The following is a 25181-nucleotide window of genomic DNA, read 5'->3' on the forward strand; positions in this document are numbered from 1 at the left end:
GACTCAGTGTGAGGTGACAGAGTGTGAGGAGACAGAGTGAGGTGACAGAGTGTGAGGTGACAGAGTGTGAGGTGACAGAGTGTGAGGTGACAGAGTGTGAGGAGACAGAGTGAGGTGACAGAGTGTGAGGTGACAGAGTGTGAGGTGACAGAGTGTGAGGAGACAGAGTGTGAGGAGACAGAGTGTGAGGAGACAGAGTGTGAGGAGACAGACTGTGAGGTGACAGAGTGTGAGGTAGAGAGTGTGAGGTGACAGAGTGTGAGGTGACAGAGTGTGAGGTGACAGAGCATGAGGTGACAGAGCATGAGGTGACAGACCGTGAGGTGACAGAGTGTGAGGTGACAGAGTGTGAGGTGACAGCTTGAGGCAGAGTGTGAGGTGGGAGAAAGAGTGAAACAGTGTGGTGCAGCATGAACCTGAGGTAGTGGACACAGGTTGGTGAGGGACTGAAGAATCCGTCAACCGGGAAAGAGGACTGTGAAATTGATATGATTTGGAGTGGATGGGATCGTGAGGCAGCAGGAGGCAGTGCTGATCTACTTTCTACCAACCAGGAAACAGAAAGGAGGCCATAACAGTGCCCTTCGTAACTTTCAAAAGCCTACCCTTAATGACCTACTTCTGTCGCCAGCCTCCATATCTGAAATCTTCGGTCTTCAAAATAGCATTGCCAGCGCAGAGCAAGGCAGTCAAAATTCAGCGTAGGGAGGACATTTCAGTTATTCAAGCTGTAACAGGGACTTCAAAGACCAGAGAACCATTAGAACTGACCTTGAGAGGAAAGGCTCTCCAAGGACGGCAATTTGGACACAGGGCTGCCTGCAAAGAGGGCCGCTTCTCAATCTGAGTCACCACCAGTGTCACGGAGCTGAGGAAGCGGTGTCACCAGCATGATGATCTGATCTCATGAAAGCGATGAGACCTGCTCACAGCTAAGGACATAATCTTACTTCACCGGAAACAAGCCACAATTGCCCCATGAACAACAAAAATAATATGCCATCTTTTGTCATTTGAAACTCATCCCCTAATAATGCCGTCTTTATGCAGAATTGAGCTCCTGCTTTAGGAGACCAGTACATGGATTAAGATCTATTCAGTTCTGATATCATTTCTCCTCTTTCAAACCAGAGAATACCTGGGACTAGGTCCAGACTCTTGCAAAATGACAATACGCATATTACTGTTTCCCAGGGTAGGAGGAAAAAGCATAAAGTCTCCATTCTCATGAAGGGAACAAAGGCTACTTTCCAGACAAAATGCTAAACTATGAATGTAACTAATAAAAATGCCAGGAATTTTCAAGGATAAAGACATAAGGGAAGATGTGCCCAGCTAAGAAATGCGAACTCTGTCCTTTCTAGAGAGAGAGAGAAATGACGGTGAAGAGATGGCAAAAATGGGTAAAAAGGCGCCTGCCGCCAAGCCTGACATCCTGAGTTAAACCCGTGGACCCACAAGGTAGAAAAAGAACTGATTCTCTGAACTGTTGCCTGACTTCTACTTGTATGCCATGGCATACATATACACACAAACACACTCCACAAACACACACACACATACCACAACACACATGCAGGCACACAAACAGAGGCACACAAACGCACAGACACACACACACACCACAAACACACACACAGGCACATACACACACCGCAAACACACACTTGCAGGCACACAGACACATACCGCAAACACACACATGCAGGCACACAGGCAGAGGTACAAAAACATGCAGGCACACACACACACCACAAACACACACACACACAGGCTCACAGACACATACCGCAAACACACACATGCAGGCACACACACACACACACACACACACACATACTGAATAAAGATGTATTTGATTTTTAGAGAAATGGTGTTAGGACAACTTAATCTCCCAGAATTGACAATAAATTACAGCATAGGATATAATAGACTAAAATGACAGGCTAGAAAAATCAAGCATTAATAGAGTAAGGGGCGTTGCCTTTCAATACATAATATCCCTGACAGCTACAGGCCTGTATATTCCCATCAGTGGTCAAGAAGAGGTCTGGGGAAGAAAGGAGAATCCCCAGATCACTGACATAACCACTGGAGCGAGCAGCAGGTCAGTCTGAGGAGGATGTCGGACTAAGATAGACTTCACAAGCTCCACCCAGAAGCAAGAACTTTGGGTCCCGAGAGACCCTGTGGTCCACAGAGATGGCAAAAGATGTCGAAGCCAACCAAGCACAGAACACAAACAGAGTCAAAGCTCCAGTCTGGGTCAGAGACCACACTAAAGAGAAATTACTAGAGGCAGAGAATAACGTGAACAAACCAGAGATGACTGGGGAAAAGGAAATCTCAGTTCTTCTTTTGTGATTATTTTTATTTTTAATGATGTGTTTGTGTACACTGCGGTGAGGGCTGTATACCTGAATACAGGTGCCTAAGGGGCCCAGAAATGGGCAGCAGATCACCTGGGACTGGGGCTGCGGGGGTCTGTGAACTTCCAGACATTAGTGCTGGGAACCAAGGCTCTAGTCCTCTGCAGGGGCAGCAGAGGTTTACAACTGCTGGGCCCCAGGAATCTCAGTCAAAGAGAACCTGGAGCAACAGTAGAAGGGCCATATTTTGTCATCACTTTATTGGGCGAGCAACATTAGGCGGGCCCATATTTGACATCATTTTGTTGGGCAAACAAGGGAGAGCAAGAACCGTGATGTTGAAAAGCCTCTCTGGACTCACTCTTCACAAACATAGGGAAGACTTGTGTGACTTGCGGAAGTGACAGTGAAACACCTCAAATATGCCATTAAGTGAAACACATGAGAAGCCCCACACCAGGGAAGCAGCGCTGATAGCCACGGATGACCTTGAACTTCTTGTTTTCCTTGCCTCTTCCTCCCAAGTATTGGGATTACAGATGTGAGACACCACACCTGGACTGAACATAATATTTTGAACTAAGTAAGTAGAAATTAAGAAAACCATATCCAGTAGGGCAGTGGCAGTTCACAGCTTTAATCCCAGCACTCAGGAGGAAGAGGCAGGCGGATCTCTGTGAGTTCGAGGCCAGCCTGGTCTACAAAGTGAGTTTCAGGACAGACTCCAAAACTATACAGAGAAACCCTGTCTCAAAGAAACAAAAGAAAAAAAGAGAAAGAGAAAGAAAGAGAAAATCATATGTGAATATAAAATATACAAAAAACAGAATTTAAAATTTCAGAAATGCGTAATTGAAAAAAAAATGAAACTTTTTAAAGCAGGAAGTGAGGCTCAGAAAAGACTTTGAAAAGAAAGAAAGACTTGAGCTGCAGAGACGGCTCAGTGTTGAAGAGCTCCAGCTTCTCTTCCAGAGGACTGGGGTTCAATTCCAGCATCCACAGTGGCTCAAAATCCATAGCTCCAGCTCCAGAGAACTCAACGCCCCCTTCTTGCCACCATAGGAACTGCATGCATGGCAAAATACCCATTACACATAAAAGAAAACATAAATAAAATTGTTAAAAGCATATATTTAAAATATATTTTTTTTGCTAGGCAGTAGTGGCGCACGCCTTTAATCCCAGCACTCTGGAGGCAGGTGGATCTCTGTAAATTCAAGGCCAACCTGGTCTACAAGAGCTAGTTTCAGACCAGACTCTAAAACTACAGCGGAATACCCATGTCTTGAAAAACAATAAAATAAAATAAAATATATATTTTTGGGTTTTGTTTTTCTAGACAGGATTCCTCTAGCCCTGGTTGTTCTGGAACTCACTCTGTAGACTCTGCTGGTCTCGAACTCAGAGATCCGCCTGCCTCCCAAGTGCTGGGATTAAAGGCGTGAGCCAGTACCACCCAGTTAAAAAAATATATTTTTTAAGAAAGAAATTTTTTATTTCAACAATGTGGGAAATTTACAAATGAATATGAACAAAACAAACTAGGCATACTCTTAAAGAACTAGGTGAACATAGAGGAAATTTTATTAAATCAAATAGAAACTGGGAGGGGAGGAGAGGGGCAGACATCAAGGTCAGGCAAAGAGAACCCAGCGCGCGCACACGTTAGAGCTCTCTAAGGAATAGGAATGAAGCTACAGAACAAAGACAGACAATTATAACTCAAAATTTTTACAAAATAAAAGGGCAGGAAGCTATGCCTTCTATCTGGAAAAGCTGAAATTGCCCTTGGATTTTGTTTTAAGAGAGTAATGATTTGGGTAGCCCAGAAAACCTCTCATTACCTTTGAAAGGAAGAAAATGAAACATCTCATCAAACATTGTTAGCAGTGCTTTGTGCCCTGATACAACGGGGTAATATATTTAAGATACCTGGGAAAGAAAATAGAAACCAAAGATTTTTATATTCAGTCAAAATTGATGTATGAAGGCCACAGCGTGTGGGGGGAGGGGCAGCAACAGACACAAATGATGGCACTGTGACAATCAACTGTCCCTGAAGCCGAAGAGAGGGGAGAAAGTTCTCAGGTGAAGTATCACTGGGGATTGGCAGAGACTGTTTAAAACATGTTCATTTGTAGACCGAAGACCAAAAGATGGCTACGAGAAAACAGAGTGTCCATGTTGTCTATACGATCTGACGGTGTGGCTGCCGGACGATACTGCTAAGAGTGGAGAAGCATTGGAGGCTACATAAAAAAGGACAGCATGTGAGAAGGAAAGAAAAGTTCACTGGAAAGATATGAAAAGGTGCAACTTCGAAGACTTCCTTAAAGGTGGGCTGTTATTTCAAATTAGATATGTAAAGAGAGGGGAGAGGAAACAAAAGGGGATCAATATGTAATAGAGTAAAATAAATATAAAACACAACAGCTTTTAAAAGCAGGCTGAAGGTGTAACCCAGCTGGTAGAGTGTGTGGGCTGTGCGCAAAGCCCTGGGTTCAAGTCCCAGCTCCGCATCAACAGACACTAACCTGTAACCACAGCCCCCAGGAGGTGGAGAAGAGGAGAGTCAGAAGTTCAAGGTCATCCTCAGGAATGTACATAGAGAGGTCAAGGTCAACCCAGGCTGGAAACTCAGTGGGTAAAAAAGGGGGGAAGGGGTTCAAATGTATCGGAAGAATGGCGGCACCAATGCCGTGTTTTCCACTGATTCTAAGATTATTGTATAAAGTTCTTAAACCTGAGCCGAACAGAATCAGAAACTGACACCAATAAATTCTCTACTCAGCCTTGACAAACCCTAACATGTCATTGCATTTGCTGCCAAAACATTTTTATAACAAACGTCACAGTTCTGATTGACACTCCTCGAATGCCCTTTACTAATCGTCTCAGTCCCCCCCCCCCCCCCAGCGACCCACTCCTCTGAGTTTGTTCCTTCTACCGTCCCTGTACTTGTCTCATCGGCGACTTCCAGAACCACAAGTACCATGCGGTACCTACCGCTGAGGATTATACAGTTAGCAGAGCCTGCAATTCTGTGTCTGTGAATACAGACAAGACGGAAGTGTGTACAACGTCACTGGGGGTCACAACTCTGGACTTGGGATCCTGGTATTTGCTGGGTGGGATGGAGCCAGGGATCTTATTTATAAATATTTACACACACAACAAAGGCTCCCCTCTTGTACTTCTCACTCATGCTAATTTCAACAGACAACTGTGCCTAGAACACAACTTTATCAATAAAGAAGAATTTGTTTTGTTTTATTCTGTTGTTTTAAAGAACACTCACACACACGCACACACACACACACACACACACACACACACGAATGTAATGACCCTCTGAATTAAGAGGGCAGGCTTGGTTTTATTCAGACCTTTACAAGGAGGTATGAAAGCAACCCAGAAAGTTCAGTCACCCAGAGCAACCCCACTCAAAGAACTGAACAATTAAGACACAGTCTGCGCATGTAGCTATTACAGTCCTGATGGTCCGTGCATATGTACACACAAATATATTTCTGAACAAAATCATACAAAGGAAAATGTTGGCAATATGGTATGACTGTTCTCCCTCTCTTAGGTCCAAATTAGCCTATGTAGTTTGGTTTTTGTTGTTGCTGTTTTGGGTTTTATCGGGGAGAGAATTGAGACAGGGTTTCTCTGTGTAACAGTCCTGGCTGTCCTGGAACTCTCTCTGTAGACCAGGCTGCCTCGAACTCAAAGAGATCCGCCTGCCTCTGCCTCCCGAGTGCTGGGATTAAAGGCGTGCGCCACCACTGCCTGGCTTAGCCTATGTAGTTTTAACTCACTTGTCTCCATCACCACTTTAAGCATTTGTATGTATAAGTATGCACCTGATTTTCAAAACTTGCCTGTCTTCTTTTTTTTTTCCTCCATTGTACTATATTTAGGAAACAACATTATTTTTATTGGTGGTGTGTACAGGCGGAAGTTCATTTTAAGATAGTAAAATGGAAATACTAAAATACTTGTTATAAAAAAAAGGGTACATGGGGCCTGATTAAGCCAAAACCTGCATCTAAGTATAGTGCACTGTTTGGCGGCAGGAGGGATGGCTCGGATTTCCTGCTAATGGCGCTGTCTCCTTCCTAGGCTTTGGCTATTAGAAACTGAAGTCATGGGGTGAGTGAGACGGTTCGGGGGGGAATGCCCTTGCTGTGCTGGCGTGATACCAGAGCCAACCTCGGCTTACACACACACACACACACACACACACACAATCTTGTACATTTCTTCAGCCATACGTGAGTGAATGCTTTGTAAATGCTTTCTACCCAACAGTTCATCTCTCTGTTTTACATGCTATTCTCTAGTGCACTGGGATTTTTTTTTTTTTTTTAGTTTGCCTATCACTAAATTGAGTGGTGTATACTTGGGTGTGTGAGAAAACCTTTATGGCATGACCTGGTTGTGCCGCTTCTGGGTGTCTATCCAAAGGACTCCAAGTCAGTGAGATCCATTCACATCCATCCCCAGCACCTGAGGGATAAGGCGAGAAGCTGTCCTCCTCACAGGCCACTGCTGTGTGTGCTTGCACCAGCACACAAACACCCGCATACAAAAAGAAGCAAACATGGATAAAGAGACATTAAATCCAGAGAGAATTAAAGCATTCTACAAGAAAAAGGCAACTAGCTGCTCAATCTGAGGAGCAGAGTTCAGATCCCAGCATTAGCGCCACAAGCCACAGCCCAAGCCCACGGGCCACATAGTCAAACACAGCTATGGATACGGCCCAACACAAAACTATAAAGTTACCCAAAACATTATGAAACAGTTTGTGCAATATTTTGTGATTCAGCTGTGCAGTTCTCGTGTGAACTTCGTAGATGACAACACTGTGTCCCGGGGACAAACAGCTAGACATGCTATGCATGCTGAAGACAGCAAGGCCTTTCCCTGAGTGGGATGGAGTTCCCTTCTGCATCAAAGCCTGTCATCGCCTGTCTGCTTAAACCTGAGCTCTTCTGGGGGAGACAGCTCTCTCTCCTTCTTAATGTCCTGTGCACTGTCCTCGCAGCGCCTTTCGCTCACCAAGGAGCACGGCCACAAGCGGGAATGAGGGATGGCCACTGGGCAAGGATGCTCTAGTCAGGGAGGGAGAGTTTGCTGACTAGTTGTCAAGTAAACAGAGTCTAGAATCACCTAGGAGATCGGCCTCTGAGCATGTCTGGAGGGGACTTCTTGGTTATAGGAACTGATGTGGGAAGACCCACCTTAATTGTAGGTGGGGCCATCTCCTAGCCAAGGGATCCTGGGCTGTATAAAATGGAGAAATCGAGCTAACCACCAGCAAGCAGTCATCTCTCTCTGCTTCTTGATTCTGAATGCAGCAGCCGCTTCAAGCTCCTGCCCGTGTGCCTTCACTGCCGTAATGGATTGTACCCTTAATGGCAGCTGGAGATGAAGAGCTCATTCCTAAAGCTGCTTCGGTCAGAGTGTTTTATCACAACGGCAAGCAAAGATTCTATGACAAACATTTCCCCTTTGGCTTTTCTTTCTTTTCTTCTAGGTTGTTTTTGTTTGTTTGTTTGTTTGTTTATGTGTATGTATGTATGTCTGTGACATGTGTGCAGGTGCTGAAGAAGCCAGGAGAAGATGCCAGATCACAACAAGTGGTTGTGAGCCACCTGACCAGGATGCTGGGAACTGAACTTGGATTCTCTGAAAGAGCAGCAAACACACGTCAGCACCGAGTCATCTCCCCAGCATTCCTTTCGTTTTTCAAAACAGGCTCTCAAAGTCAGTATGTAGCTTGAGGATGACCTTGACCTCCGACACCCCTGCCTTTCCCCTCGGAGTACTGGGATTAGAGGGGGGCACCACCACACCCGGTCTATGCTGTGCTGGGAATTGGACCAAAGGCTTCCTTAAGCTAGGCAAGAACTCTTCCAAAGCAAGCCACGTCTTCAGCCCCACAGCCTTTTTTACTTGAGTCTAGAAAGAGTTCTCTATCTCTCTCCCACTCTATCTGCTTTTATCAGAACGCAGCCCAGGATCCTGTGAAGTCACATCTTGTGCCTGCACTAGAAATTCACGTTAAAGGGGCAGTTCTCAGAGGCTGAATTCACAACCAGCAGAGCAGAAATCCTCTCTCTTCCAGCTGGCTACCAAGCACGGGTACTCATAGACAGGGAGGCAGCCAGATAAGCCTTCGCCATCTCTCGGGCCAGCTCCTCCCCTTCAGACCTGAGCAAAGAGCTTAGGACAGGCCTGGCATGGTTAGAAATACAGTCCGGAGCACACGCTCAGCTCCCTTGTGTATCCCGGGCCCTCGTGCTAATGCACGCTGGCCACGCTTTAATTAAGGCTGTGTGCAGAAAGCACTGAGAACGGAGGCAGGACAGGCAGGCAGCTGCTGGAACCCCTCCTCCGCTGCAGGCTGCAAACAGCAGCCCTTTGTGAACTGGAAGCTGGGGAAGATGCCCCGTGCTAACAGCAGCGGAGGCCAGGAACCCTCAGTCCCACAAGGGGAAGGGAGGGAGGGGAGGGGACGGGCTCCTGAAACTAGCCGCTTACATCCTCAACAAAGCCCAAGGTATAACTTCGCTTTTAGCTCCCTTCCACCTGAGCAGGCCGCCCGCCATTCCTTTGTCTGGAATCCGCACTTGAAAACACACTCTCAATCTACTGTCTATAGTGGCCTCAGCGGGGAGATGTCAAAATTCACTGCAACCAATACCTCCAGGCGAACTGTGTTAGGGACCAGGAAGAGAGCCCAGAGAAGCTAGAAATCCCTGTACTGAGGAGTGTAGATTATCACTGAGGCGATACTGCTGTGATTCAAGGGCTGTGTGACATGTCTGATCTTCATGTCACTGGGAAAGGACATTTACATCACTCTGGAGGACTGCCTAGAAGAGGTGGCCTCTTTTCACTTTTATTTTAAGGGCTAGATACAATTTGGTGAGAAGTCAACTGTTAAAGTATGTACCTGTGACCCCGCGCTCAGGAGGCTGAGCTGGAGGAGGAGGGTTTTTCAAGCCAGCTTGAGCTACATAGCCAGACTCTGCATAAAATAAAATAGAGATGACTCTGTCCATAAGGTGCCTGCTAGACGATCATGATGGATACCCCGGCTGCCTCTCCAGCATCCATGTCTATCATCCCAGTGTTAGGGAACACGTTGGCCAGCCAGCCAAGGCAGAGCAGTGAGATCCAGGCCCAGAAGCAGACTGTCTCAAATGGTGACAACAATAATAAAGATCAGGCAGAGAAGGATTGAGGGAGACCCCAGCACTGACAATGCACACTGATTCACAGAAACCCAAGCACGTCACACACACACACACACACACACACACACACAAACATGCACTAAAAAGTCAATAAAATAGAACTAAATAAGGTAGAGTATAATGAAATAAGATGGCTAAAAGCCAGGAAGCAGGAAATCTACGAGAAAGAGAAGAGCAAGCTCATGGGTCTGAAGGCAGCGGCGCCTGGGGACCACAGAAGCATCTATGGACTGCAATCTCTGTGAGCTGGGGGATGGGCAAAGACCAGGAACCAAGAGTAAGGTCATGGCAGGCCTCACGGGACACGGTCAGACTAAAACGCTGCTCTGTGTTCCCGAGCTTCCAGGGCCGGCAGCTCAGAGGGTAACCTGAGCATCTCTGTGGACACGACCATGAAGCTAGGAAGGAAGAGCCCAGAGGCGGGAAGTTTTCAGGGCCAAGTTCCCAAAGCCAGTTTCTGCCGGTTCTGACTTCCGTTTCCACCTCCCTGAAGCAGCCTCTAGAGTTATCATTCACAGAACACATTGACAGGGAAAAGTTATCCCCCCAGCAACCCCAGGATGTGGCTCAAGACTTCCTGCCCACATCCCCCGGAGCTGCCCTGAGGCCCAGGTCAGCAGCAGGCAAATGCTCCACTTGGAGGCTGCTCTGGGAAGAAACTCACAGCGTTTAGAAGACCAGCAAGAAGAAGAAAGTAGCATGCAGAGGGCTTGTAGGGTACTGTGCCTGGCAGGGTCAGAAGAAAGATAGATGGACAAGGGACGATGCACCGGGCTTGTAGGGTACTGTGCCTGGCAGGGTCAGAAGAAAGAGATAGATGGACAAGGGACGATGCACCGGGCTTGTAGGGTACTGTGCCTGGCAGGGTCAGAAGAAAGAGATAGATGGACAAGGGACGATGCACCGGGCTTGTAGGGTCCTGTGCCTGGCAGGATCAGAAGAAAGAGATAGATGGACAAGGGACGATGCACCAAGTACCCATAGGCGAGTGGTTCTCAACCTATGGGTCACAACCCCCGTCTGGGTTGCATATAAGGTATTTAAATTATGATTCATAACAGTAGAAAAATTACAGTTACGAAACAGCAACACAATAATTTCATGGCTGGGGTCGTCATAACATGAGAAACTGTGTTAAAGGGTCGCAACATTAGGAAGGATCAGAACCACAGCTCTAGGCTCACGAATGGTTATTATGTGCACAGACTTCTCTTTTCAATAAAAATAAATAAAAGACCAGAGAATCCAGCAAAGAATCAGCTACCTGCAGAATCTGTGCTAGGTGCTGAAGACTTTGGTTCAGGAAGTATTTCAGTGGAAGAAGCCCTTAGGGGCAAAGGCACAAGCATTGGAGCTTCACAAACCACACGGCCTGAGAGAAAGGGGAACCCAAAGGGAGAAATTCAGTGCATGCGGAGATCTCTGTCAGCAGTGTTGTAGGGTCAGAGCCTGGGCCTTGGTAGCCGTAACAAGCCAGGTTCAGCCACTTATCCTTGGCAGGGCCATAAGCAATGATAAGAAACAAAAAGCAGCAGGTTGCTTAACACAGCCACACTGGGAAAGGGAATGGACATAGGCTGACCCCCAAGACTGTCTTTAGAGTAACGATAGAGGGTTAGACTTAAAGGGAAGGCAAGAAATATGCACAAGCTGACCAACCCTGGTCAAGATGTGGTCCTGCCCCTCTATGCCATCACCGTCTGAGCTCCAGCCTCTCCTACAACATGGCCTGACCTGTCTGTCACCAGAACTGTGTGAAAGAAAGCTCCTTCTAGGGAACAAGCCTCTCCTCTGGCCGGCACCAGACTCCAGTTCTTTCCTTCTCTAGCAGGAGATTCCTGGACAAATTCCAGTTTCTTGGGGGACATGATTTCAATAATCTGATAACCAAAAAAGAGAGGTGCAAATCCTCCTTAGATCATCTTCACTCCTGCCTGGCCATCATACAGCCTCTTCTAGGTGGTGAGGCCACGTGACTCGGGAGGAGTCTGTGAGAAGCAGTCTGTCCTATGAGTCCAAGCCACACCAAAGAACATGACTCCAGTCCTGCCGAAGTTCAAAGGGCCAGGTCTGGCCAGGGTGGAGCCCCAGCACTCAGGAAGCAGAGGCAGGAGGATCTCTGTGAGTTCAAGGCCAGCCTGGTCTGCAGAGCAAGTTCCAGGACAGCCAGGGCTACACAATAAAACCCTGTGTCAGAAAACAATACTTAAGTATAAATAAATAAGTAAATACCACTCTAAACACTAAGATTTTACTCTTAGAACCCAGGAAGCCTCCTGCGGACTCTCAGTTACCTTCCTTCTTTGTTTCTTTTTCTTTCTTTCTTTTTTCTCTCTTTTTGTTGTTGTTGTTGAAACAAAGTCTCCCTTACATAGCATCGGCTGACCTCAAACTTTCAATCCTCCTGCTTCAGCCTCAAGGTGCTAGGGATTCAGATTGTGTCACCTGTCCTGGAAGTCACCTTGGTTCTTCTCTATCTGACCGTGTATCCACTGAGGTAAGGGGACACCTTGGGAAGTCCCCAGACTTCTCTACTAATGCAGACAAGTCATGTGATCTTACCTTATCTATCTCACTTCTGTTACCCTTAGGGTATAGAAATAAAAAGGACGTGGGCTTCAAGATGTCTCAGCTGATGGGGGCTTGCCACCAGGCCTGAGGACCTGGGTTCAGTTCCTCGGACCCACATGGTGGGAGGAGAGAATGGACATCTGAAAGTTGCCCTCCGGCTTCCACACATGACACACACATGCATAAAAATGATACAGTAAATGGAAAAGCTTTCTAAAAGGATGCATACACATTATATTATCATGCTTAAAGGTCAAAAATTTAAACTAAATCAAATATTAAAATTCCCACAATCGGGGTGCTGGAGAGACGGCTTAGTGATTAAGAGTGGGGTTCAATTCCCAGCACCCACATGGTAGCTCACAACTCTCTGTAACTCTAGCTCCAAGGGATCCAATACCTTCTTCTGGCCTTGGGCCCCAGGCTTGCGCATGGTATACAGACATATATGCAAGCACAATTTTTTTTTAAAAAATCCCCATATATTAAAAAAAAGAAACCACTCCTTTCAGAGGTTTGCTTTCCTAGTTCTGAAGTTGCCTAATGTACTTCCATGTTGTGTGTGCCTGTATGTGTGATTGTGCACGTGTGTGTAGAGGCACATATGTGCCTGTGTGTGGAGAACACAGAACAACCTCAGATGTCATTCCCCAAGCACCTGTTTGGGTTTGTTGAGATAAGGGTCTCACTATGTAGCTTTGGCTGGCCTGTGTAGACCAGACTGGATGCAAACTCACAGAGATCCACTTTCCTCTGCCTCCTAAAAGCTGGGATTAAAAGGATGCACCACTGCCTGGCTCCATTTTGGTTTTTGCGACAAAGTCTTTCACTAGCCTGAAGCTCACCAATTAGACTAGGCTGGTCAGCCAAGGCACCCCAAGAGTCTCCTTGCCTCCACCTCCCCAACAAGTGTGCACCACCACACCCAAATTGCTTGTTTGTTTCTATTTTTAACATGGGTCCTGAGGGTCAGATTCAGGTTCTGAGATCTTGGTTTGGAGTGCTTTTGGTTTAAGGGGCTTTGTTATTTAGTTTGAGGTTGTTATTTTGTTTTAATGGAGCTATATAGTTGCTGTGTGGTTGGTGTTAATTAATTGTCAACTTGAGAGAATCTGGATTCGCCTGGGAGGCCAGCCTCTGGACTTGCCTGTGAGGGATTATCTTGATTTTGTTAACTGAAGTGGGAAGACCTGCCCACTGTGGGTGCCATCATTCCCTCGGTAGGGATGCTACACTGAATAAACTGGAGAAAACGAACTAAGCAGGAATCTTGGCCTTGATTCTTGACTGTAGATGCAACAAGATCAGCTACCCTAAGCTCCTGCCACCGTGACTTCACCCCCATGATGGACCATACCCTGGAACCAGCAGCCAAAATAGCCCTTTCTCCCTTAAATTGCTCCGGACAGAATATTTAATTGCATCAGCAAAAAAGAAACTAAGACACCACCTTAGAAAATGATTTTTCCTCTTGATACTGTTTCCAACATAACTTCATTTTCCACAGAACCAAGCAAGTATCCAGCCCCTAAAAATTAACATACTCAAGTCTTAAAACCAAAGTCAGAATACATTTTCTTCGATCATCTTGACAAAGACATCAATGTTGGCAGAACTCTGAGTTTTGAAGCTGAACTTTTATCCTCTCTCTGGCCTCATTATTACAACAGACCTGTTTTCACATTCGTTCATAAGAAGAGTGCTGCTATTTTCTACACTGCCTACCCATTATATGCTGAATCTATTTTAAAACCAAACAAGGACTTCCCTCTGAAATATTCCAAAATGAATTACCATAGTTTCATATAGATGCTCTAGCTTACCCAAATCATTATCTCACCAAGAATTATAAATTGAGTTCAGAGGGGAGATGGTTCAGTCAACAAAGTGCTTGCTGTGCAAGCGTGAGGACCTGAGTTTGAATCCCCAGCACCCATATAGAAAGCTAAGGGTAGCTTCGAGTACAGTGGAGGGCTGTGATGGGAATTGCAAGGACTTGCAGCATGCATAAGCATATACCCCTACACACGCACATGTGCACACGTGTGCACACACACACAGAGGTACTGAAGTCACTGTAGTTTAAATGGGGCAAAATATGATTTATCGTATATGCTTTAGGGTTTAACTAAACCAGAAGCAGTTAGAAGCAGCTCACAAGTGAAATGAAAGGCTTATAGAACATAACAGATCATAATAGACAGCACAACAGCATCCACATCTTAGAGGCAAGAAGTTAAAGAGACTGGAGAGATGGCCAGTGGTTAAGAACACTCGCTGCTCTTGCAAAGGAGCTGAACTCAGCCCCCAATATCCCTGTCCCACAACTGGCCAGAACTCCATCTGCAGGGGGTTCCACACCCTCTTCGGGCCTCCTAGGATGGACAGAACAAACACGGGCAATCACGTGCGTACACATAGATAACCAGTAAACGCGAATCTTTAAAAGGGAAGTTAAAGGATTTAAGTTAAATAATTCTACGATAAAGGAGTACGATGGCTTTCAAAAAGAAACTCTTCCTAAGCCTGTGACCTGGCCTCATGGAGACTTTTTCCATCAAAAGTAATGGAACGTTTCTAGAATAATTCTCCTGACTGGGTATTACAAGTGAAGCTGAGTTTTTCTCCTATTTCTTCTCTATTACATGGCGTAAGCACACGAAATGCAACAGTGTTATTTCAAAAGGAAGACGCATTCACAACCCCATACTCTAGTCCTTATTCAAACACTCGGAGGAGGCTGCTGCCCTAACAGCTTTCTAGGGCACGGGGACACGCCTAAGGAGCCATTATTCTGTCTGTAAATCACCCTCCCCCCTTCATTTCATTCCTCCTTCTTCACATATGTAAATTACCATGTCTGATCTCCCGTGCCCCTACCAGCCACAACAACCAAATTGCCCTCGAGGGACATCTATTGCCTTGTTATTTTGGTCTCAGTATTAAAAAAGAGAAGGCAAGGGGAAAGAGAAGCTATTTATTATACTTTCAAAAATCAGAGTTCTTCCTGATTAGATTTCTGGCTCACTGATAAATGTTTATTCCCTGAAATATTTCAGGGAATAAAATTTCAGTATTCTGAATATTTGGTTATTTTAGAGCCAGGCTATTGTACACTGTTTCCAGTATAAATTGTCTCTAATAATATATGCTGAGTTTTGAAGGGAGCATTTGGTCAAATTCTAATTCCTGCCCCCTTGGGATCCAGCCCCAACTTCCAGCAGAAGCATCAAAGGCGGAGAATTTTAAACAACTTGCACACAGCCACACGGCCTAATGACCACGGTCTTTTCCCTCCTCCCCTGAAGCACCTTGTGGGATGCTTAGCACATCAAGCACAGATCTTTCTCTCCATCACAAAATTTTAAACACAGTGCCTTGTTCCCACCATTAAAAAAAGAGAGAGAGAGCCGGGCGGTGGTGGCGCACGCCTTTAATCCCAGCACTCGGGAGGCGGAGGCAGGCGGATCTCTGTGAGTTCGAGACCAGCCTGGTCTACAAGAGCTAGTTCCAGGACAGGCTCAAAACCACAGAGAAACCCTGTCTCGAAAAACCAAAAAAAAAAAAAAAAAGAGAGAGAGAGAGAATCCAAAAATAAAAATAAAACAACACAATTCCTATCAGGGTTGAGCTGTAGTTCAGAGCTTAAACTTGTGAATCATTGCACACTTAGTAAGAATAAATAGCACATGTGTCTCAGTGGAGAAAACCCACCATAGAAAGTCCAGATTACCACACAAAATCATCTATAGACAGAAGTTGTTCTGTTCTCATGCATCTCAGAACTGTAGGAAATTATTTTCTTTTCATGCCCTAAAACCCTGAAATAAGGCCTTTCCATGTTTCTTTCATTAAAATCGTACATGTGATTTCATTCCTGACCTTGCACGAGCCCCAGTCAAGAGGGAAAGGAGAGAGCTTCTTGCAATACTGCACTCATCAAGTTGCATTAGGCTCAAAATCCAAATCTCCGGGATGCGTATTTGTCATGTCAGCCCGAGCTGAAGGCATCTGCCAAGAGACTATTTTCACTATTCGGCTGGTGCCAGCCAGAATCCACTTCCACAAACCTGCATACTGATGAGACCGAAGCTCTCAGTTATTCCCCTCCGCTTCTTTCTCATACCTCTTCCCTCTGCAGAGGAGTGAAGCCATTTTACTAATTCATGAGTACCCTGATTATCCAACCATCTAAAAAAAATTTTACTCATCAATAACAGTCAACTAAAAGCAAAGCACATCCCACGGGGGTTAGAGGGAAAGACAGGCAACTGCGAGCATTGATTGGCGAGACTTCCTGATACTCACTGAAGGCAGCCACTGCCAGGGCCAGGGTGACAATAATGGAGAACCAGGATACCCACAATGCCTTCTTCCTGTAGTTCTGGGCTTCGTGAGGTTTCAGCCGGGTGCTGCTTTCTAGTAAACCTGATAGAAACAGGGAGGAGAGGGAGTATAAGGCATTTTCATACAACAGAACGCACAGCCAGAGCTACGGAATCTCATCCAAAGATTGCAAACCCACAGCCTGTGGGCCAAGATGTGTTTTGTCTGGCCCACACTACGTTTCTACAACTAGGAGACTGCACATCAAAAAACAAAACAAAATTATCAAGTGTTCTGGCATTCCTTATAAAGCCACAGGCCCCGGCAGTATCAGATAAGAGTTTCCACAGGGCAACAGAAGTTCTCCAACTTAGAAGGACTCCTTCACACACCTCACCACTTCCTGCCATCTTCCTTCCATGCCAATCTTCATCCTCTGCACTAAGCCACTTGGCTCAATAGAATGTTCTCGTCCCAACAAAACCCTTCATTAGGAAAGAACTGTAGTAACTAATTAGATGTTTGGGCTCCCTAGCTGTGAGCATTGATCCATTAGTACAGTCCCAATAGCAGTGTGGGGTTTATACAAACCAAGGAATCTGAGACGATACAAATGCCCTCTTTAGACCCCTAGGCAACTAGTAGCCATCAGGCCCAGATTATACAGCATGTTTTCTCTTTCCTTTGTATTGAAGCACACATTAAGCAAATAACTGATTAACCAATTAATTAAAAATTTAAAGCTTTCTCAGGGATCTAGGGAGAGAGTTCATTTTAATAAACTGCTTGCCATACAAATATGAGGACCTGAGTTTGATTCCCCAGAATCCTTGTAAAATAGATGGGCGTAGTAACACATACTTGTAATCCTAGCACTTCAGAAACAGGGACAAGCACATCCCTGGGGCTCACTAGCCAGCCAGTATACCCTCCTTGATGAGTTCCAGGCCAATGAGAGACTCCATCTCGAGGTGTATAGCATTCCCAAGAAAAGACTTCTGATTAAACTACACCCACAGATGCATGTACACACACATACACATACTATCTGAATCTGAAAGTACATTGAAAACTGCTAAAGCCAAACCTAGTTTCCTAGGAAGGCTTCAAGTACAACAAGGCTTATCTCCTACGCTTTGCACATAAGGAGTCCTTAACAAGAGTCTGTGATAACTCACCAGCAATGCCCACGGACACATCTCCGGGTTGATTTGTACTTCTTTCTTATCCTCTGAGAATAAAATTGTAGGGGCTGGAGAGGTGGTTAGAGCACATGCCGCTCTTGCAGAGGACCCAAGTTTGATTCCTGTCACTCATGTCAAGCAGATCCCAATTGTCTGTAACTCCAGCCCCAGGGGATCTGACAGGATCTCCTGTCCTCCTCATATTCAGACATGTACACATACAGTAAATAATAATTATGGAATTTTAAAAATAATAAAATTGTAGTCAGGCAGTGGTGGTACATGTCTTTAATCCCAGCACTTTGGAGGCAGTTCTCTGAGTTCAAGGCCAGCCTGATCAACAAAGAGAGTCCCAAGACAGTCAGGGCTAAACAGAGAAAAGCTCTGTCTCAGAAAACCCAAAAGGAGGAGGAAGACAAAGATGATGATGTGTGTATATACTCTTTTTTAGTTACCAGCAACTTAAAATATCAGAAGTGTATCTTGTACAGGTAAAGTCAACTGTGCCTGCTCTGGTTTCGGAACGTATCTTTCAGAGACAGGGCGGCCTCATCACACTAGCTGTAGACAATGGTGAACAGGAAGGTAAAGCTTAGGCACCATTTGTAAAATGTCACAGCATGAGACGTACCACACACGAGCACCATTCCTGTATCTGACTGACCGCCACTATTGGAGCAGAAAGGACAGGAGATTATTCTTCCTATAATTATGGTCATGACTGACACACCTACAAGACAGGTTAACATGAGAAAAACAACATAAAAACATATAGCAAATGTATTAAAACAAAGATCTATGCAATGGGTTAGAGATGTTGCTCACTCAGTAGAGTGTTTGCCTAGCATGCAAGAAGCCCCAGATTCCACCCGTAGCACTGTCTAGTCACACATGGGGATGAATGAATGAAATCCCAGTACTTGGGAGGTGGAGGAAGGATCATAAGTTCCATGTTGTCTCCATCTTCAGATACATAGGGAGTTTGAGTGCAGCCTGGCATACATAAGATTCCATCTCAAAAATTAGTAAAACCAACAATCAGATAGTTGGGAGGAAAGGATGAAGAAGAGGTGAAAGGAAAGAAGAGGAAGAGGAAAGAGGAGAAAGAAAGAAGGGGGAGGGAGGAAGAGGAGCGGTGAAGAGAGAGAGAGAGAGAGAGATCCCATCCTATATGACGTGGAAGGCTTCAGAAATAAAGACCCAAAAGCCAAGGGGAGCTATTTTTATGCTCCAATTCAATGAAAAATGCATATCCCTGTGGAGATGAGATTAGATAAGAGACGAATGAGGCAGAGAGACTCAGCGAGACCTGTCTGCTCTGAGCCTTAGTGTTCCATAAAAGACACCAATGTGCTGAGTGTGGCACAGGCCCCTTTCTGGGATGAGGTCTTTTGATTGACTCACCATTAGACAAGGGCAGTCAGAGAGTTTCTCTCTCTCTGTCCAGCTCTCACACTTTGGGACGGGGTGTGCAAAACAATAATTCTTGGGTTTATGGTCATCTTTGAGGTAGGAGGGTAGAAATTTCTTTCCTGTTTTTTTTTTAACATTTGGGATTTTTTAAATGTGTGCGTGTGTGTACACTGGTATGTGTTCGGGTTCATATGCACATGTGTGTGCACATATTTGGAGGTCAGAGGTAAACTTCAGGTGTTGTTCCTCAGATACTGTCTGCCACATATTTTGTGATAGTGTCTCTCTCTCTCTCAACTTGGAGCTCACCTATTCTGCTTAGGCTGGCTGGCCTGTGGGTCCTGGAGATCTGCCCATCTCCAGCTCCTCAGTGCTGGGGATACAAGCATGCGCCACCACACCCAGCATTGGTTTTACATGAGTTCTGGGGACACAACTCAGGTCCCCATGCTTGCAAGGCCAGCACCTTACCAACCCAACCAGCTCCCCAGCCAGGAATTCTAGTTTCCATGGTCAGCCTTGGGGTGCAAAGGTAAGGAGAAGAAAAAGGACAAGGCTTTGTTTTTAAGGCCTTCCAGAAACAGTCAGCTCAGAGTGTCCAGCAGGCCAAGGTAGTGTGCTTTGGGGAATCATTTTCTGAGCCCTATCACTGCCCAAAGCAGTATCCTGTTTAAAAGAATCAGGACAGCTGGGCGTGGTGGCCTGTGCCTTCAATCCCAGAACTCAGGAGGCAGAGGCAAGGCAATCTTTATGAGTTCAAGGCCAGATTGGTCTACATAGTGTGTTTCAGAACAACCAGAGCTATACAATAGAGTCTATCTCTCTCTCTCTCTCTCTCTCTCTCTCTCTCTCTCTCTCACACACACACACACACACACACACACAATTATAACAAAGATCCAGCTGAACTACCTCTGCCCAGTCATCTTTGAACAGGCCTCAAAGCATGCAGGACTTTGCAGACAGGTGTTTTGTGAGTAGTAACCCAAGAGACATCAGAGTGAGCAAAACCAGGCGGGGAAGGGGCGCTTCTATAGGATCAGAGGATAAATGAGAAAGCAAGCAGGTATTATCAGCTCCATCTTCACCTTTGCCCTGGGAAACTAGCCTCAAACCTCCTTCATTAATTCAGCCACGGAGCTGCAGTTGTAGCTGGGTTGGCACAGGGTCTGCCTATCACACACAAGGCCAGGTTCTAACCCCAGCACCAAATAAAAGGGGCAGGGTCATAGACAGCTAAGATCCCAGCCCCCCGGAGGTGGAGGCGGAAGATTAGGAGTTCAAGGCTATCCTCAGCTCCACAGTGAGATTGAGGCCAGCCTAGGCTATGTAGACTCTATCTCCAAACAGTAAAATAAGTGAGAGCAGGTTGAGGAGAAGAATTCAGGCCTCTTGTCTGCACAGATTCTGCTGCAGGTCCTGGCGCCTTCGAATGATAACTTGACAGCACAGTTTTCTGTTTCTTCCTGGGCTCTTGAAGAAAAATCTCTTTTTTATCCCTAAAAGCAAATCACTCCTGTGTCCACGGGAAGCTATAACCTAGAATAAACAAGTCCCATGCACCTCTAAAAGCTCCCTTCCCTTTCCCAAATGAGTTGGGATGGTTCAGTGGGAATGGTGTTGGCTGTGAAAGCCTGAAGTCCTGGGTTCAGATCCCAGGAACACATAACAGACAGACATGGAGGCATACCTGTCACCTTAGTGCTGGGGAAGTAGAAGCAAGAGGATCATGGGACTTTCTGGCTAGTCAGTCTAGTGAAAACACAACTCCAAGTTCAGTGAGAGACCCTGTCTTGAAAAACAAGGTGGAGTGAGATTTCATCTCAGGGAAGCTACACCCACGCAGTCTCATCAGTATGGCTGCCTACACAAGACCTGAACAAGGATGACACGAACCCGCATGCTAGCACGGAAGGAGGAAATCATATGGAGTCTCAACCCTAGACTAAGAACCGCAGGCAACTAAGGAACACTGAGAGCAGGAGAAACAGTCTTCTCCAGAGATAAGTCCGAAAACTGGTTACCAAGTGATCAGCCCTGTAGGCTGAACTTATATATAATAACAATTAGAGAAACAGAGCCTGCGAATTCGAGAGAGAGCAAGGAGGGTTGTTCAAGGGAAGGGTTGGAGGGAAGAAAGGGAAAGGGGAAAACGATGTAATTATATTTTTAATTTGAAAATTAGGAAAAAATAAGACTCCAAAACTGGTGTTTAAAAGGGGGGGTTGTGAAATAAAATTTAAAAAGAGTTTTTTTTTTCAGTTTTTTGAAAATGTTTCTCTATGTAACAGCCCTGGCTGTCCTGGAACTCACTCTGTAGACCAGACTTGGCCTTGAACTCATAGAGATCCCCTTGTCTATGCCTTTCAAGTATTGTACTTAAAGGTGTGTGTTGCCACCACCACCACCACCACCATCCCTGAATTTAAAAATAAATTTTAAGTTGAAAAACCTTAATACACACACACACACACACACACACACACACACACACACACGGTGGAGAGCAATCAAGAAAGATACTTGACATCAACCTCCGACTTCCACTTCTGCGCGCGGCGCACACACACACACACACACACACACACACACACACACGAGTGTGTGCTTTCTTCCTGGTCCATTGGTTTCAGGAGAAGTGAAACCACACCACTTAAGTAGCAGCTCAAACGAATGGTTCATTTGCCAGGCATTCTGACAGCACCCATTTTAAGAGGTTTGTCCAGTGGAGGCAAAAACATGATCCCTTTGAGAAGCTGGTTTACTTTTCCACTGGGGGACAGCCATTACTGGGAACACTCCTGCCCACTCTGCCAAGCAACATTTCTTTCTCCCTCCAGAGCTGGCTGGTTTTGCCAGCACACCTGGCCCTGACCACGCCTGCCCTGCGAGTGTTTCCTCTGGCCTCTCCAGGATCAGCACTCACTACAGAAGATTCAAGTGGGAGCCAGAAGGGGCTGGACCACCTGCTCCAGTGAGTGAGGAGGACTGGAGGTTCTTCCAGAGATCCAACCTTCCCTGTAGCTCCCCTGGGAGACTGAAAAGTTGAGGAGGGAAAAACAACATGAAGTCATTATCATGGAAACACTTCAAAAGAGGAAGGACTTTTCTCTTTCGGTGCAACTGTGCTTATCTCTTTGTTTCCTTTCTAAAAATGCAGCTGCAGGGCTCAGGAGGAGGCTTAGTGGTAAAGCACTTGCCACACAAACATGAGAACCCCAGAATCTACATAAAAACGCAGGAATAGCGGTGCATGCTTAGGTCCCCTGGACGCTCACTGGCCAGAAAATGGAATCAACCAGTGAGAGAATCTGTTCCCAAAATAAGAGGACAGCACTTGAGAAATGGTACTTGAAGCTATCTCTGCCCTCTACATACGAGCACCAACACACACAAATAACATAGACATACATAGGTACCCACATGGCTGATGCCAAGAATGGGCATTTTATACCCCAAAGGAAGTAGAATGTGATGACCCACAGGACTCAGCTCAGAAATGATGGGTCTCCACACAGATGCTCCTTCTGCATCCATGTCAGATGCTTTCCCACCCAAAAGCCACAGGGATGTGGGGGAAGAGGGAGGGTTCAGACAGCAGTGTATCACAAGTGGGAACCAGGCAGGCTAGCCCAACGGTCCATGTGCAGCGCTGCAGCCCCCTGCCCACAGCCAGTCTCCAGGATGAAATTTTAACCTAACTTAAACTCCACAGTGTGGCTCTGACAATGCCAAGGGATATGTTAACAAAGGAGGACGGAGGTAAACATATGTGAAGATGTTATTTCCAACTTGTCGTTGATGTCTCCTATGCTTATTCACTTTTGTTGTTCTTGTTGTCTCTGGGTTGAGTCTCACTCTGCAGTCAAGACTGGCCCAGAATTTGGTATGTAGCCCAGGCTGGTGGCCATGAACTCACAGTGATCCTCCTGCTCCTCTTTCCCAAGTGCTGGTTGGTGTTCTAGGCCAGAGTCACCACACCAGGCCATTGAGCTTTAATGCCTGCAAAAAGGTGTTTTATTGGGTTTTTGTTTGTTGTTTGTTTGTTTTAATTGGAAGAGCAGCTGGGGAAAGTGCCCAATAAAGTCTATAACTGTGTGAGGAGGGCCACATCCTAAGGTTTGAGACAAATCATAAAAAATGGATATTAAAGAAGGGGAGAGGGAAGAAACCACTAAGATAACCAGCTGTCATAGTAGTGTTGGGACATTCTGGGCTCTCTGGAATTCTGAGAACTAGCCCATATCTCTTCTAAGAAGAAAATGTCCCCCAAAATCCCAAACCACTAGTTATAAAGCAACTTTCCAATAGGAATCAGCAGTGGTCTGCCATAGGGTTCTACAGCCTCAGAAGGAAGTCAACACAAAAACCAGTATGGAAGACGCAGCCCCGGGGTGCCCATCCCCCACACCCTGTGGGGATGGGGCCTAAGCAGAAAGCCATTTAAAGGGAGAGCTGGAGACCAGGGAGCAGTCCTCTTCCCTGGTTCCTGTCGCTGGTGGGAAGGTGGTCCTAACCCATGAACCATTTTTCCAAGAGATACCAAAAAAAATGGATATAAGAAAGATAAAATAGCACAACCATATAAAATATTACACCCAAGCTTCCAGGAGGCTTCTCATTTAACTGGAGTTTTTCATTTGTCATTAACCCTTTGCAGCCAGGAATGGGTGGAACAAAAGAAATGTCACAGCGACTTTCAGCTAGCTTAAAAATGGCACAGAACCCCGGGTTCTGTAGGGGACACAATGCATCCTAACAGAGAGATTGTGTGTGATATGTGAGCTTCCACACAGCAGTGGCTTATGAACAGCCAATGCTTTCAGGAGACAATATAATGGAAAATGAAGTTCATTTGACCACTGACAGAAAACCTAAAGAACGTATTCAGAAAAGGGTTTTGTTTCCTTGTAATTTAATGCTGAAGCAGGGCCTCTTGATATTGATAAATATCAATTCATTCCAGTCTGGGTTTCTTGTCTGTCCTTCTGCAGGGGTTAGGAGAGACTGACTGGCCAGCTCTTACAGATAACCCGCAATGCTACAGAATTAAGCCCAACCCGGGGCATCCGTCTTTCTTCAATACAAAATGTTTAAATCTTGCAATGCGAGTTACCACGGAGTAAAGGTAATTCTAACACCCCAGAATTAAAGCGAGAGGTTCTTCGGGGTTTCCGAGGGTGCCACCTTCTCTCCTGTCCTCAAGGCTATACAGTTCTGAGGGAACAGGGAATGAACCTGCAACCCGGGTGCAGAACTCGTTCCAAGCTGGAGCAGCTCCAGTTCCCCGCACAGCATCTCTGCCGCTTCTCTGGGAAATCTGTTTCCATGTCATCCTGTTTCACACGCTACAATTCGGAATCTCTAAGGAAGAAATCCTGCATCCCAACACGAAACCGGAATTTAAAGATGTGCAAGGTACTAAGAATAGGACAGAAACCTGCTGGAACTAAAATAATATAAGCACTCTACAGTCGACAGATGAAAGCTTCCAAGAAAAAAAAAATGAGTAGAGGTGTTCAGAGCCGGCTGCCTGGGAAGGGCCTGGCTGCAGAGACCCCAAATCTGCCACCAAGGGTTTTTAGCAGAACTGTTGATAATTTTCGAGGGGTCCAATTCGGAAGCAGTAAGAAAGAGCAAAGGTGTAGTAGATGCGGTCGTCTCCGCAAAGAATCCAAGCCAAGGGCCACGAGGGCAGGATGGGGAAGGAGAGCGAGGCGGGATGAATAAAGGGAGCCCTGGCGTTGGATGCAGGCACCCTAAGGAGGCAGCGGCTGTGGACAAGAGCTGGAGATGCCTTCCGGGAGATGCACGGGTCCAAGTCCAGCGTCCAAGGAAGGACTCTGAGAGTTGGACACACGTTCTCCAGGAAGTACCAGCTTTGAGTAGCATCTGTGCAGACCAGGTTAGCGGTCAGAGCCCCAAAACCCCAACCGCTCTGCCAGCACCCTCACACTGTAGAGCGGTGACCGCTGTGACCCAGAACCTCAGAGAGAGTCAGGCCCTATTGAGTGCAGAGGCTAAGGGGACCTATGAGGCACCCCGCC

General features: G+C 46.0%; 1 protein-coding gene across 1 annotated transcript in view; it reads right to left on the bottom strand.

Moving 5' to 3' along the window:
• Nucleotides 1-25181, bottom strand: part of Tmem163 (transmembrane protein 163) — a 184765-nt gene that overhangs the window by 159042 nt on the left and 542 nt on the right. Inside the window, exon 2 of the mRNA XM_041648202.1 lies at nt 16520-16639. Coding sequence (XP_041504136.1) covers nt 16520-16639 — 120 coding nt within the window. The remainder of the gene's footprint in view (nt 1-16519; nt 16640-25181) is intronic.

Source organism: Microtus oregoni, unplaced genomic scaffold, assembly GCF_018167655.1.
Source record: "Microtus oregoni isolate MIOR12 unplaced genomic scaffold, Mior012 000003F_ref0000135, whole genome shotgun sequence".
In the NCBI taxonomy this organism is placed as follows: Eukaryota; Metazoa; Chordata; class Mammalia; order Rodentia; family Cricetidae; genus Microtus; species Microtus oregoni.